General features: G+C 46.7%; 1 protein-coding gene across 1 annotated transcript in view; it reads right to left on the bottom strand.

The window, feature by feature from the left end:
• Nucleotides 1–14,278, bottom strand: part of LOC147361892 (ATP-binding cassette sub-family C member 4-like) — a 111,719-nt gene extending 97,441 nt beyond the window's left edge. The window contains exons 1-3 of the mRNA XM_086330217.1: nt 13,943–14,278; nt 7,539–7,649; nt 6,853–6,973 (exon numbers count right to left, since the gene is read on the bottom strand). Coding sequence (XP_086186343.1) covers nt 6,853–6,973; nt 7,539–7,649; nt 13,943–14,016 — 306 coding nt within the window. The 5' untranslated portion in view covers nt 14,017–14,278. The remainder of the gene's footprint in view (nt 1–6,852; nt 6,974–7,538; nt 7,650–13,942) is intronic.
• Nucleotides 14,279–14,853: the final 575 nt, after the last annotated feature.

The following is a 14,853-nucleotide window of genomic DNA, read 5'->3' as shown; positions in this document are numbered from 1 at the left end:
CTTCTAGAGTATGTGCAAAATACTTAGAACCCAACCTGAATAGACTCGCATTGCCCAAAGGTGGCCAAATGTTTGCACAAGCATAACAAATGAAATGGACTGAAGCAGGTCAGAAATGCTGAAATCCATGAGCTCAAACTGACATATACAAAACCAAACCAAAAAACAATAAAAACTCATGAGCCCCAGAGGAGAACCAATTTATCATTTTGAAAATAGGTTTTAAAAAGTGAAAAAATCATTTTCTCCTACTCTCCCTATAAATACTATATTTCAGGATTAATCAAAGAGCTTACCCATTTTGCAACCCGTAATGAATTAATGGACTTTGAGAAAGGATCATGAATAGCTCCTAACATTACACACACCCCCATAACACCACCCCTCCTACACACAAAAGATGTTATGTACCTCATAAGAGAGATATACAACCCTACCTCCTAAATAGACAAAAGGGGTGAAGAAAATCCAAAGGAGTTACATCAAACTTCTAGACCTAAACACCAACCTAAGGTGCCAGAGGAACGTGTTCATTGACACAGGGGGAGAGGCGATCAGCCAAATCCAGGCTGTAGGAATCTCTACAGGACAAACAACCTAGAGGCTCGGGGTGGAGGGGAACAGAAAGGCAATCTGAATAACCTGTGTCAGCCAAGTGTACCTTATTTAATACTGCTTCCAACAGAAGAGGGGAAAAAGACAACTGTGAGCACTGGCTAGTTATTGATGACATTGAAGTAAATATTTATGCATAATAATAATAATGTTTATGCTAAATACATTTAGTGGAGAAGGCAATGGCAACCCACTCCAGTACTCTTGCTTGGAAAATCCCATGGACGGAAGAGCCTGGTAGGCTGCAGTCCATGGGGTTGCTCAGAGTCGGACAGGACTGAGCAACTTCACTTTCACTTTCCACTTTCATGCATTGGAGAAGGAAATGGCAACCCCCTCCAGTGTTCTTGCCTGGAGAATCCAAGGGACGGGGGAGCCTGGTGGGCTGCCGTCTATGGGGTCGCACAGAGTCGGACACAATTGAAGCGACTTAGCAGCAGCAGCAAATATGTTTAGTGGGGGGAGATTCCACATCTTTTAAAGATACATACTAAAATATTTATGGATAAAAATGATATGATGTCTTGGAACTGCTTTAAAATAATCTTGGGAAGTGAGAGTGAGTTTCAGATGAATTAAGACTGTTCATTATAGCAATTATTGAAGCTGTATTAGGGTGACATAGGGGCTTATTTCCCTATACCCTTCTGAGTTCTTAGCTGAGGTCTTTATAATAAATGACAGAATAACAGAAGAAAATCTGCGAGACAGCAAAAGAGATACAGATGTATAGAACAGTCTTTTGGACTCTGTGGGAAAGGGAAGAGGGGGATGATTTGGAGAATGGCATTGAAACATATATAATATCATATAAGAAACAAATCGCCAGTCCAGGTTCAATGCAGGATACAGGATGCTTGGGGCTGGTGCATTGGGAGGACCCAGAGGGATGGTATGGGGAGAGAGTTGGGAGGGGGGTTCAGGATTGGGAACACGTATACACCTGTGGTGGGTGCAGGTAGATGTATGGCAAAACCAATACAATATTGCAAAGTAAAAATAATAATAATAATAATAAAATAAATAAATAAATTTTCAAAAAAAATTAAAAAGAAAATCAAACAGAAGTTTATTAACATGTATATTTCTGATACACACGCGAAATAGCAAGAAGAATTGAGGCTGTGGGAGGAGAGGAAGCCTCAGGACATGATGTAGAGAGCACTGGTCTAGGAATCAGAAAGCTGTCTTTCAGAAACCAGGTTGGCCACCTGCAAGTCACAAGATTCTAAGCCCATCAAGTATCCTCCTGCATCTCCAGGTCCTTATCTATGGAAATTCCTGCCTTGCCTCCCTCAGAGGAATCCTGGGACAACTAAGTGAGCTGCAACAGCTCAAAGTGCTCTGAAATCATTTCAACATCTTTATTAACAGAAGTTCGGGGCAGAGACTTACTCTATTCATAATGGCAGAGGCTGGTTTCACAAAGGGCTTGGAAAACTCATTGCTGCTTATAGGTGATCGTAGTAGAACAAGAATTCTTGAGAAAAATCATGTGTAAAAGCCAAATTTTCTAGCCAAAGTTTCACTTCTAAGCAGATTGCTAAAATTTTTAATCATTATGAATGCAGTCTTTTAAAAAAGAGACACCTACCACCCTGACTACTTAAAGAAATGCACTGAGGGGAGTGAAGTGAACAAGTGAAATAGGTGAGGAAACTTAAGAGGTACAAACACCAATTTATCAAATAAATAAAAGGGGACTGGGAGAAAAGGTAAATAAATAAAATACTTAAAAATAAATCACAAGTTTGTAATATATAACATAAAAAATATACTCAGTAATACTGGAATAACTTTTTATGGTGACAGTTGTTAACTAAAATTACTATGTACTGTATCAAATATTAAATCACTAATGATGTATACCAGAAACTAATAAAACACTATAAGCCAATCATACTTCAATTTAAACAATTATTTTAATTTTGCAATAAAAACTTACATATACTTAGAAGAAGAAAAGAAAATGGATTGAAAAGCATCACCCTCATTTATAACTCAAGGTCATCACGGTGGGTATTACTAACACCTAATGGCTAACATGATGCTCTCAGGAACCAGCAGGGCCCACAGCAGGTCTGCTCTGCAGGTCCCTGTCCACTTGGCTCAGTGCCCCCTCCTCCTCTCCCTTGCTGTGTGGTCCTCAGTGCTTTCTCTCAGCCCACAGTATCTTTGCCACCAGCAGCCACTCCTCAGCCTCCTGGGTTGAGCAGAAGTGAGGGACACATGGAAGAAACGGTTGGGAAATAAAGGCAAAAGTCCACTGCAGCTCTCAGGGAACCAGCTGTGAGTCAAGGCACAAAGCCCATTGTGGGACTCTCAGAGGATTCTGTTTACTTCCTGGCCATCAGCTGAGTTCCAAAGTGAAGATTTACACAAACATGTGCTTCCCAACCTCCACCTGGACCAGAGACCATCAGTAAAAGTGGCCTCAGAAAAAGGACAATGACCAGACAAGACCAGGCCACTTCTTAGGGTTCTGGGAAGAGGACATAATTCCCAGCCACTCCTCCCCTCTCAGAGGAAGGGACTGGGTGAACCCACTCTGGCTCTCTGAAGTCACCCCACTTACACACCAGCAGGTAGAGACCTCACCTCTCAGAGAGAAGCCCTGATGACCTGGGGAGGTGATCTCTGTGACTCAGGCCCAGGCAGAGACTTCAGGCTCCTCCTCTCCATGCTGAGGGGCCTGGGCAGGTGGGGACCTGTCCTCCCCACCTGTGGTCCCTGTGGAGGTGCACACAGGGGCCAGGGGTGCTAGGAACTTGCTGGCTGTTCTGTTCTAATTAGGGGTGACCTGTGCAGGCTCCACAGCCTGGTACTTGTTTCTCTGAGCAGTAGAGATACTCCTCACTTCTCACAGGACAGAGGTTTTCATATCTCAAAATCCTAAAACCTAAAAGCCTCACCCTGGACTGGCGTCACCCTTTATCCCACTGGTGCTGCCAGGAGTACCTGGGAGGCCCTGCTCGTGCTGTGGGTGGAAGGAACACACTGCTTGGGATCATGGATGATCCATGGGGCATGCTGTGCACCCAAGGAATTGAAAGAGGGCTGGAGGTCAGCAAGGAAACACATTTGTGTTTTAAAGACTTCTGGATTGAGTTTACATCTTCCACTGTCTAAAATACAAAGACCAACAAGGAGTACAGATAGATCACAACATGGGAAGTTGCTTCATAAAATCAATTATTTAACTAACTAGCACTGCTAATAGATCTAGCAGTACTACCACACCGATGAGCCCCTACATTTACGGTCCTCTACTCCCCACTTTTTCACCATGACCACCCAACGACCAGTCTCCTAAAAAAGGGCTCAGGGCTTTACCAGTTGCACCTTGTGCAGCCCCCAGGGACCTTTCTGGACCCTCAGGTGGCTCATATGGTAAACAGTCTGCCTCTAGGGCAGGAAACCCGGATTTGATCCCAGGATCAGGAGGAAACAGCAACCCACTCCAGTATTCTTGCCTGGAGAAATCCATGGGCAGAGGAACCTGGTGGGCTACAGTCCGTGGGGTAGTAAAGAGTCGGACACAACTGAGCGACTAACACTTTCACTTTCGGCAGGATGTATTCCAGGGGCTGGACAACTTTGAAACCAACACTCCCAGCACCACAGTGGGGCAGATTCGCTCTCAGGAAGAACTCCGGATCCTGCAGCCTCTCCCTCTATGTCTGCTTCTGCCATGAGCTACCACAGCCAAGAACCAAAGCTCATATTAGGATGGGATCCATCCAAGGCTTAGTGACCCCACCCAAGGAGCCAACAGCCCAGGACAGCAAGAAAAACCAGCAGCTCAGTTCAAACCCAGCCACATGGGCTATGCTTTGAGATCCATTTGACTTTAGGCTTCTTTAGCTTCCAGTACCAAAGAGAAACTAGAGAACCAGGGACAGCAGAGAAAGACCTGCTCCTGATTTGATCCAACATTAAACCCAGAGGCCACTCATCCAACCCAGCACCTGGCATGAGCCACAGGCACACACTGAGGCCCCAGGGTTTCCAGACAAGTGGAACTCATGACAGTTCTGCTGTGCGAGGTCAGGAAATCCTGCACAAACAGACCACACCAGCTTGCCACCTGTGTATTTCAAACAGAGACTTACTGTGACTATGTGGAAATACCAGCACTGGGACAGCTGCATACGGGACAAAGAAGGGCTGGGGCAGCCTGAAGGGTTCCTGTCCCCTCTCCCACCACTGTCCTTCACAAGGCACTGCAGTACCTAGGTGGTCAGTGCCCTCTCAAAAGTGGCATTCTTCCCCACACATCTGTCCCACCCTCTGGCACAATGCCCAATCCACTTCTATCATCAACGAGAACTCCATCTCCCAGAACCATCTAGTCACCTGTGAGCTGACAGATTATCTGTCTCTCCAGTTGTGTGGGTTCCCAGCTGCCCACTGCCCGCAGTGCCCTTCAGTCCAGCACAGCCTTTACACAAGAGCCATGATGCCCACCTGTAAACCACCTGACCCACTCACCTCACCCCAACACAATGGACTGAGGACAGCTCACACCTTCTCCACCTAAAACATCCCTTTCACAGTAACTGCATCTTCCATCCCTCCTGCCCTCACACACTCACAGGCCACCTGTGTCCCCAAGGCAGCACTAAAGGACCACGAAGAGCACGAGCCACCCAGGGGGGTCTGCAGCAAACCCCCAGCAGGCTCAGCCAGAACAGGGGGCTGACGGCACTGTGTCCCCAAGTGGACTGTCCTCTGGGGGATCTTGACCCAGGATCTTCAGGATCATGGAGGTTACTGACCTCACAACTTTCTGCCTTTAGTTTTCCCTGCACATTCCCTCCTCCACCCTTTGCCAATGCCAAGCTACCAAGATCCCCCTTCAACCAGCAAAGCACCCCCACAGCCAGGACAGAAACCAGCATGGAGGGTGCACAGAATTCATGGTGTAGTTGAAGCTCCTCCCAAGTAGGCGTCTGGCCTGGATGATTTGGCCTATGGGGAGGGGGCACCCTAGGGAAGGGTGTGCAAGGGACACCCCAGGGAAGAGGTCTTGGGTGCTCTGGCAGCTCCAGCCCAGATGCAAGGCCCCAGGTTCTGTTCCACAGGAAGGGGATGATCCTTTCTTAGAGAGCATTTATCAGATGTGACCTGGAAAAGTCAACAATTACTTGCTGAGCACCTGTAAAATGTCTTACATTATTCTGGACTCGACTCCAAGTTTGAGTGAGTAACAGTTGCTCAGTTGTGTCCAACTCTTTGTGACCCCTGGACTGGAGCATGCCAGGCTCCTCTGTTCATGGAATTCTCCAGGAAAGAATACTGGAATGGATTGCCATTTCCTTCTCCAGGGTATCTTCCTGATCCAGGGATTCAACATGGGTCTCCTGCATTGCAGGCAGATTCTTCTGAGCACTAGGGAAGCCTACTATTAAGAGATATTTCTAAGTATAAGGGCAGGTCAATTTAAAAACTATCAGCAGATATGTGTTTGACTTTATCTTACAATCTATAGGCAATACATTAGATATGTAATGAATCCATACACCTTTTCCAAAGGAATACCCAAGACAGAAGCAGCAATAAAGTTAAAAATGACAGTTATCAATCAGATGAAATTATTTAGATGAAGCTTGTCTCTCTCGAAGAGATGGGGACTGGGAAAGTGGTCAGGAAGGAAACACAATCTGCTTTGAACTTTGTATGAAAAATAATGTTCAGTTCCATGTTGTTGAACATAGGTCTGTTGTTGCCACATAAATCCTCTACTTCAAATTACTTTATTAAAACTTTATTTAAAACTTTATTTATTAAAGCTTTATTAAAACTCTGCTTCTGGCCTTTGTTTTGGAATCTGTTGCCTTTGTTGCCATCTCCTGATCACTGTTCTCTGAAGTTTACTTCCTCCAAACCACAGGACACTATTCCCTGAGGTTGTAAGATCTTCTTTTGGTCAAGGATCACTCAATATTTATGTTGAGCACCAAAAACATCCTAACATGGCATAAAATATATTTCCTGCTATCCTTCCATTACACCATGTTTTAATCAGTTAAAAGAAAAATAGTAATCTCCAGAGGTCAAGTCCTTTAAGAATCTGTCAATTCTAAAGATAAATACAACTGCTGATCTACATCATGATTCCTAGATGAGATTTACCCTTAGACCTTAAACAACTGTCCTCTCCCCGCCTCAGTCCATCCATCTCAGGACTGACCCACATATACTCAAAATCAATGCACTGTATGGAAAAGCTTTTACCTCAAGACATGTTAACATTCCCAAAACTAAGTAGGATTTTCCGTAGCACTTTACGATCGCTTTCATTAAAGAAGGCTCCCGAGCATCCTCCTGGGATTTCAATACTTCTTGATCCCAGTACCTGCGAAGAGAGACAAAGCACAGTGAGGAACAGCCCTGTCGCAGGAAAACAGAGGAGGGACAGAACAGAGGAGGGACAGAGCAGAGGACAAGCCTTCACTACAGGGCGCTCCGTGGCTGCCCATAGATGCTGGCTAACTGCTCGCAGGGCTCCTGAAAGATGAGCAGTGCAGACACTGAAGCACCAGCAAAAGCACCAGACCAGGTCTTCAGAGAAAAGTCCCAGATTCTAGAAACAAGATCCTGCTAAGTTTTGCTGAACTCACAGGTCATGAGCAGCTCAGAAGGGCAGACACTGTCCTCCAGGGACCCCACCTCTGAGGACACAGCTAGGTCTCCAGGGCCATGGCTGTGGGCTCCCTCCACGTCCACTCACACAGGGAACACAGGCTTCCCCAACCTCCAAAGTGGGCTAAGCCCGGGGTCAGCGTGAAGGGGTGAGGGTTCAGTGTCAGGGAAGGAGGCTCAGAAGACCCCGGAGGAAGCAAAGGCCCCTCCCCACAAGCCTTTAGCCCCATGGAGAAATTCTCAGTCTTCTAACCGTACTCCCTGCTGCCTGTGCTCACCCTTGCAGCTCTTCTCCAAGGCGCTGGGAGCGATCTTCCGGAAGCACCGAGTACATGTCATCTTCTTCTAATCTCCGTTTATGACCAATTTTAAACAAGGGGTTTAGCCACCTGTTAAACGTTAAAAGGAGAGTGACATATATTCAAATTACGTATCTTTAATTAGAATCCTACATTCATGGACATTGTTTAAAAGAAGTCTACATTTTAACTATACAAAGATGTAGGGAGACAATTAGACATATGCTTACAAACACATATATTAGGATGTCGATAAGTCACTCTGGCTTACACAGAATAAAACTTAACTAAAATACCCTGTTTGTGGTCTACTGAACATACACTGTAAGTGAAGTGAAGTGAAGTGAAGTTGCTCAGTCATATCCGACTCTTTCCGACCCGGTGGACTGTAGCCCACCAGGCTCCTCTGTCCATGCGATTCTCCAGGCAAGGATACTGGAGTGGGTTGCCATTTCCTTCTCCAGGGGATCTTCTTGGCTCAGGGATTGAACCCATGTCTCTTGCACTGGCAGATGGATTCTTTACTACTGAGCCACCAGGGAAGCCCACCAAACTCAAGAATGCCTCAGTCACATTCATGTAAGACGCAACCTTGCGGTCTCATGACCTCCTGAGTTAGGCTAATAACACAAAGGAAATTTTACAGGGAATCACTTTACAATACACCACCCTGAGACCAACAGGCTCTGGACCCTGACCTGCTTACAGCCCTGTCAGACTTCCCTCACATGAGCCTCTTTCTGACCCCGACCATCTGAAGATGTCCTAAAGATAAGTAGCATCTTTCCAACTAAAATGAATACATTGACTTTTCTTATAGTCCTCCCTATAATTGAACCAGAAATTGCTAGACAGTGTAAGACTTTTTTTAATTTCAATTTTTTTAATTCCCTTTTTAATTTCAATTTTTCTCTTCTCAAGTAAGCATCTCACTCTATGCTCCAATTTCCAGGCATTCAGAGAAATCCTTTCCTGGTCTGGAAGGTCATAAAACATTCAGACCCAGGACAAGACAATTATTAACTGCTGTCCAGTTTATCAAGAGAAACCTCCAAGAAGACCATTAGCACTTAAAACATACATTTGGTCCCTAAATAATGGTCTGGGGTCTTGAGAAAGGGTCGAGGAATGGCGTTGCAATGTCTAGAGAAACTGAGAAACTAGGCTTCCAAGAAAGCCATAAAATCGACAGACTGGACATTGTGATGTTTACATTAATTGGTCAAAAATGACATATATTAAAGTCATGAATCAACCCAAAATGTATAGGTCAATACTAGAAAAGACATAAAACTGCTATAATCCTTGCCTTTTGGGGGCCCTTCACCCCCTCTCAGAGTCTATGCTGAGGATTTTGTATCTCTATCTTTTAAAATAAACTTCGCCTCTGTGTTTATGAGTTCCCCGGAATTCATTCTTAGGCTTCCTGAACAGAACTCAGGTTTCACGTTTTATTATCACTTCCTGGCCAATTAATTTCTTTTCAAATGTAACACAAGACTTTCATAAGGGCTGAAATTTTACTGACTGTGGGGTCTGCCACCTTCAGCCTCAATCAGGGAATAAATATAGCCCCCATACTTTCAGGGAACTCCACTAACAGCTGACAACATCACCAAACTACCGTTCAATCCCTTCACACCAGGCTTCTGCCTAGGGACATCACGATTACCCCCATTGCCACCCCACCCCAGCAAAGGAGTATGTGTTAGTCAAGTCCCTATTTTCTTGGGACCCAACCGATATTTCCAATGAGCCCTCCACCTCCAGACATGACTGACTCTAGATACAAACCATGACCAAGGGCTCTGGAAACAGGCTCATACCAAGCCTGTGGGGGTCTGGTCTGTGGCAGCAGTATCCTGGATGGAAGGGCACCACCATTAGTCTAAACATGACTCAAGAAAACCCAAACACAGTGTGCCCCTGAGGGTCCTCGAGGCCCCTGGGGGCAAAGACCAGCCACGCTGGGCCATCAACTGTCTCCAAGAAAACTCTACTAGTGGACACTGGGCTATAAGAGGTCCACACCCCAATCCAGGTCACATTCAGATTTTAATTACACTCACCCCACCTCCCATCTAAATGGAGCCATTCATCTAGTCAGGAGGGAGCTGGACTGGACTGGTAATGGAAGGAGTTGATGCCCCTGTAGCATCCTTGGTGAGCCTAGCAACGAGGAACAATTTATAAAGCCAAAGCTACTAAAAAAAACAAAAATAACAATAAAATGCACTCGAACATTGGCCTGGGCAACTAAAGAACCCAGCTCTAACTTTAGAAAGATGAAATTTTCACTGGGCCTCTGGTCCACATGACAACGACCACTGCATAGCTCCTGATTACCTTCTGGCTGATCAAGGAGGAGTTTGTGCCCTTGCAACTATTTCCTATTGTTTCTATGTTAACATGAGTGGTCAAGTAAAAGACAGTGTAACCTGACTATTAAAGAAGGCTGCTTGCAGACAGAGAAGGACGAATATCATATGATATCGCTTTTATGTGGAATGTAAGAACAGGCTATAAATGAACTCTTTAGAAAATAGACTTAGAGTCACAGATGTAGGAAAAAGAAAAAGCAATGGTTACCAGAGGGTGAGAGGAGGGACAAATTGGGGCACTGGGATTGACATACACACACTATAATATATAAAACAGATAACTACGAAAGACCTACTGTATAGCACAGAGAACTCTATTCTATACTTTGTAATGGCCTACATAGGAAGAGAATCTAAAAAAGAGTGTGTATAAGAGATTCACTTTGCTGTAGAGCAGAAACTAACACAACATTGTTAATAAACTATACTCCAATAAAAATTCAAAGAGAAAGTCGCTTGATCCAATACTCAGAAGGGCCCTGATTGAACAAATCTGGGACAGTATCAAAAGGGTAATCTCAGCTTCCTGGGCTTCTGCCATTCTTAGGACCCCTTACAATTATTCTCCTCCTGCTTTTTGGTCTGTGTATCCCCAACTGCCTCATTAGTTTTATCTGGTCTTTATCTGGGTGTGAGAATTGGAACTTTAGCCAGGTGACAATCATATTTATTTTAGCTATCCACTCCAGTATTCTTGCTTGGAGAATCCCATGGAGAGAAGAGCCTGGCAGGCTACAGTCCGTGGGTTCACTAAGAGTTGGATATGACTGAGTGACTAACTCTTTCACTTTCACTTCCTGTTTTTGTCTGAGTCTCAGGCTCAAATGAGGAAGTTACAGAGAAAAATAAAAATTGGTTAGAACTAGCTAGGCCCAAAATTGGAGAAGGACATGGCAACCCACTCCAGTACTCTTGCCTGGGGATTTCCACGGACAGAGGACCTGGAGGGCTACATTCCACAGGATCGCAAAGAGTTGGACACAACTGTGCGACTAACTTTCACTTTCAGGTCCAAAATGGTGAAAAGCCTAACCTCCCCTAGACCCTGAGCCTCATTTATTCATTCGCTGTAATATATTAGTATGCTAAATGGCATACTCACCAGTGCTGTGACAGCTGACCATGGTCATGACAACCCACACAAGGACTAAAAATGAACGTTTCCTCAATTTTAGGTCCAAACCACACCCTTATTCTCAGATAAGTCATGAATATTCCTCCCTCTCTTGATTCAATTTCCTTGCTTTTCAGTTCAGTTCAGTTAGTCACTCAGTCGTGTCCGACTCTTTGTAACTCCATGAATCGCAGCACGCCAGGCCTCCCTGTCCATCACCAACTCCCGGAGTTCACCCAGACTCACGTCCATCGAGTCAGCGATGCCATCCAGCCATCTCATCCTCTGTCGTCCCCTTCTCCTCCTGCCCCCAATCCCTCCCAGCATCAGAGTCTTTTCCAATGAGTCAGCTCTTCTCATGAGGTGGCCAAAGTACTGGAGTTTCAGCTTTAGCATCATTCCTTCCAAAAAACCCCAGGTAAAATTCCAAGGTAAACCTTGCTTTTACCTTGAGCCAAATTGGGTTGAGAAGTTGATTTGTGAACTAAGCTCTTGCTTCTCCATTCTTTGGTCATTGAATAAAACTTGTGCTGTCCCAGTCTCACCATCAATTTAGTTATTGGCTTTTGGAATCTGAGTGGAAAAGCAACCTCTTCAGCCAAGAAAAGGGGTCTTAGCCTGGGCTTGGAGCCCAGCACACGGTGGGAGACCAATTTGCTGACATCAGTTACATATACAAGGAACACCATCTTCAGAGCCAGACTGCTTGACTTGGGATCCTGCTCCATTACTTACTGGCTGTGTAGCGGTAAGAGACTTACTCAACCTCTCTGCTTCAGTGCCTTCAGGTATAAAATAAGCGGTAATAGTGCCTTTCCCTCCAGCAGGAAAACTGGAAATGGGTGCCTACCCAAATCAATGAAAAGTCCTCACCTTCCCATTTCCAGGCACATACACTTTGAAAATTCACAAACAGAAGGCGTTTGGAAAGTTCCTTGCCCTGCGTGAAGTTAAGGACAATTTTTTTCTACCTTATTATTTACAGTAACCACACCCATTTTCCTTCTTCTAGGCCCCTCTTTCCTTAAGGGCCACCAAATGGCCAGGAGATGAAGCTACACACACTAAATACACCACCATCAAAACAAGCATAGGAGCTCCCAATCCCTGGAGGTCCCCCGGGCTGTCCCATAAAAGAAGGAAATACTAGAAATTTGGGAAATATAAATGGGTTAGGGTCCAGAAATAAAACAACTAGTAATCATCCAAGTGTGATTAAAGCCCAAAGGTTCAGGACCACATAGTTAGTGGCCCAGCTACCACATGGAACACTTCAGTTAAGAGCTGCAACTCTCTGAGCTGTTTTTCATCTGTGTGTTTCCTCTGGGCTCAGGGACCCTTCAGTGGTTTCAGAACCAAATGATTCCTGGGCAGGACCACCTGCATCAAGACCATGCACTGCTTCTCTGAAGGCTAGAGATTGGGAAAGACCCCACAGGCTTCAGGGACCCTATCCCCAGAGTGATCCCCAAAGGTGGAAGTGGAGATATCCACACTAAGGAAAGGGGCTGGTCAAATAAATCCTCCAGTCCTGACTGTGTTTCCCAGGCAAAAGCAAAACATGTTCAAGAATAGTGTTCCCAAAAAAAAAAAAAAAAGAATGGTGTTCCCAACCATTAAGTAAAAAACCTTTCATTTTTTTACCCACGTGAAATTTGTCACAACTAGGAACCAGGTTATACAGTGAGAGCCACACAGGGAGAAAGGGAGAGGGAAAGAAATACATGGTCATAGACATGGGGGCAAAGGGAACCCAGTGGAGCTGGAACACACTGTCACACAGGGCATGTGGGAAAAGGTGAGGACATTACTGAAAGATGGCAAAGAAGGTGGAGCACTGAAGAACCGATGCCTTCGAACTGTGGTGCTGGAGAAGAGGACAGCAAGGAGATCAAACCAGTCAATCTTAAAGGAAATCAACCGTGAATATTCTTTGGAAGGACTGATGCTGAAACTCCAGTATTTTGGTCATCTGATGCAAACAGATGACTCACTGGAAAAGGGTCTGATGCTGGGAAAGATTAAGGGCAAGAGAAGAGGGTGTCAGAGAATGAGATATATAGATGACATCACAGATGCAATGGACATGAACTTGGGCAAACTCCGGAGACGGTGAGGGACAGAGACCGGCAGTGCTGCCATCTGCTGCTGCTAAGTCGCTTCAATCCTGTCCAACTCTGTGCGACCCCATAGAGGGCAGCCCATCAGGCTCCCTCGTCCCTGGGATTCTCTAGGCAAGAACACTGGAGTGGGTTGCCATTTTCTTCTCCAATGCATGAAAGTGAAAAGTGAAAGTGAAGTCGGGACCCCATGGACTGCAGCCTACCAGGCTCCTCTGTCCATGGGATTTTCCAGGCAAGAGTACTGGAGTAGGGTGCCATTGCCTTCTCCGAGTGCTGCCATCACGGGGTTGCAAAGAGTTGGACAGGACTGAACGACTGAACAACAACAACGGTCCAGGGCACTATTTGATAAAGGAAGCTGTTCATAAGCTGCTTGCTTGGGGCTGGGGACGCGGGTAGGGGATGGGGGTATGACGCTTCAGTTCAGAAGTGGGAATTCCTGAGCAGTTCAGGGGAAGCCTGTAAGAGTAGAGGCGGGTGTTCAGTGCATTTTCCCTCTGGGCTGTGATTCCCCCTAAGGCAGCCTTCCAGCTTCCTGTTTTCTGGCTCTGGAGGGGCTGCCAGCGGCAAGGCACGGAGACCCTGTATCTCCGCCACCAGGTCACCGGGTCCCCTCCCCACCCCTGCTCCCCACTTCCTTGCCCAGTCGTGCTCCGCCTTCCCAGGGTGCAGAGGGGGAGCAGGACAGCATTGGGAGGGTCCACACTTGTTTCCGAAAGGCGCGGCAGAGGAGGGCGCCGTGACTACTAGCCGGGGAGCGCTCACCAGAAGAACAGGCGCGAGCAGAGGTTCGCTTTCTGCAGCGGGTTGGGCTTCACCTTCGGGTACAGCGGCGGCATCGTGCCGGCCGGGGCGGGCGTGGAGCGGCGCTGCGCTGCTCTGACCTCGGTGAGGCTTACACTGCTCCTGGAGGCGACCGCGGGGATGTTGGAGACCAGTCTGCCTTCGGGGTCTGCTGGGCGGGCCCTGAGAACAACAGGCTTCTGGGGGCGGAGCACCCACCGCCCGCCAGGTCTCCGCCTCCCCGGACTGCACAACCTCCGGCGTCGCCTCCGAGTCACCGGCTCTGCGCTGCTGTCACGGCCCTGGGAGAAGTAGGGCCGTGTGTGGGGGCGGGGGGGGGGGGGGGGGGGGGGAGGTGGGGCTGCAAGACGAAGAGGCGTCAGGCCAAAGCTTCCAGAAGCCGCAAGCAAGTGGGAGGCAAGGCCCCGGCTCTTTGATGGAGGAGGGTAGGTGGACCGGACAGCACAAACAAACCAGCTCCAAGGATCCCACCTGGCTGCAAACTCTGCTGAAACTCCTATTCTGAGCCCAGGGGCTCACCCAGAAGGCGAAGAGGGGAGGCTCAGGCTCTGCCCTCCTCTGCTGCTCCGAAGCTCCCCATGGGCTGCAGGGAAGGCCTGGAGAAAGCTGGCAGAAGGCATGATCAGCCCATATGAGATGTCCTGTGGCATCTCACATGTTGTATTGTGAGGGAACCTCTATGAGCTTTTTGTTGCCCTCTTAGATTGGGAAAGGGGAGTCTGGGGGGAGAGAAACTGCCTCCTAATTTCTTTCATCATGCTTTCAAAACTTAGATAAGTAACAGTGACATATGTCACAAAATACATTTCTGGGGACCTTACCTCAGTTTCAACTCTAACAATGTCCTGGTCAGGAAAGTATTATCCCTATCC

Source organism: Bos grunniens, chromosome 12 (genome assembly GCF_055505025.1).
Source record: "Bos grunniens cultivar Pamir isolate PY7600 chromosome 12, Bosgru_T2T1.0, whole genome shotgun sequence".
Classification (NCBI taxonomy): Eukaryota; Metazoa; Chordata; class Mammalia; order Artiodactyla; family Bovidae; genus Bos; species Bos grunniens.
This window is presented reverse-complemented; position numbering and strand designations above follow the sequence as displayed.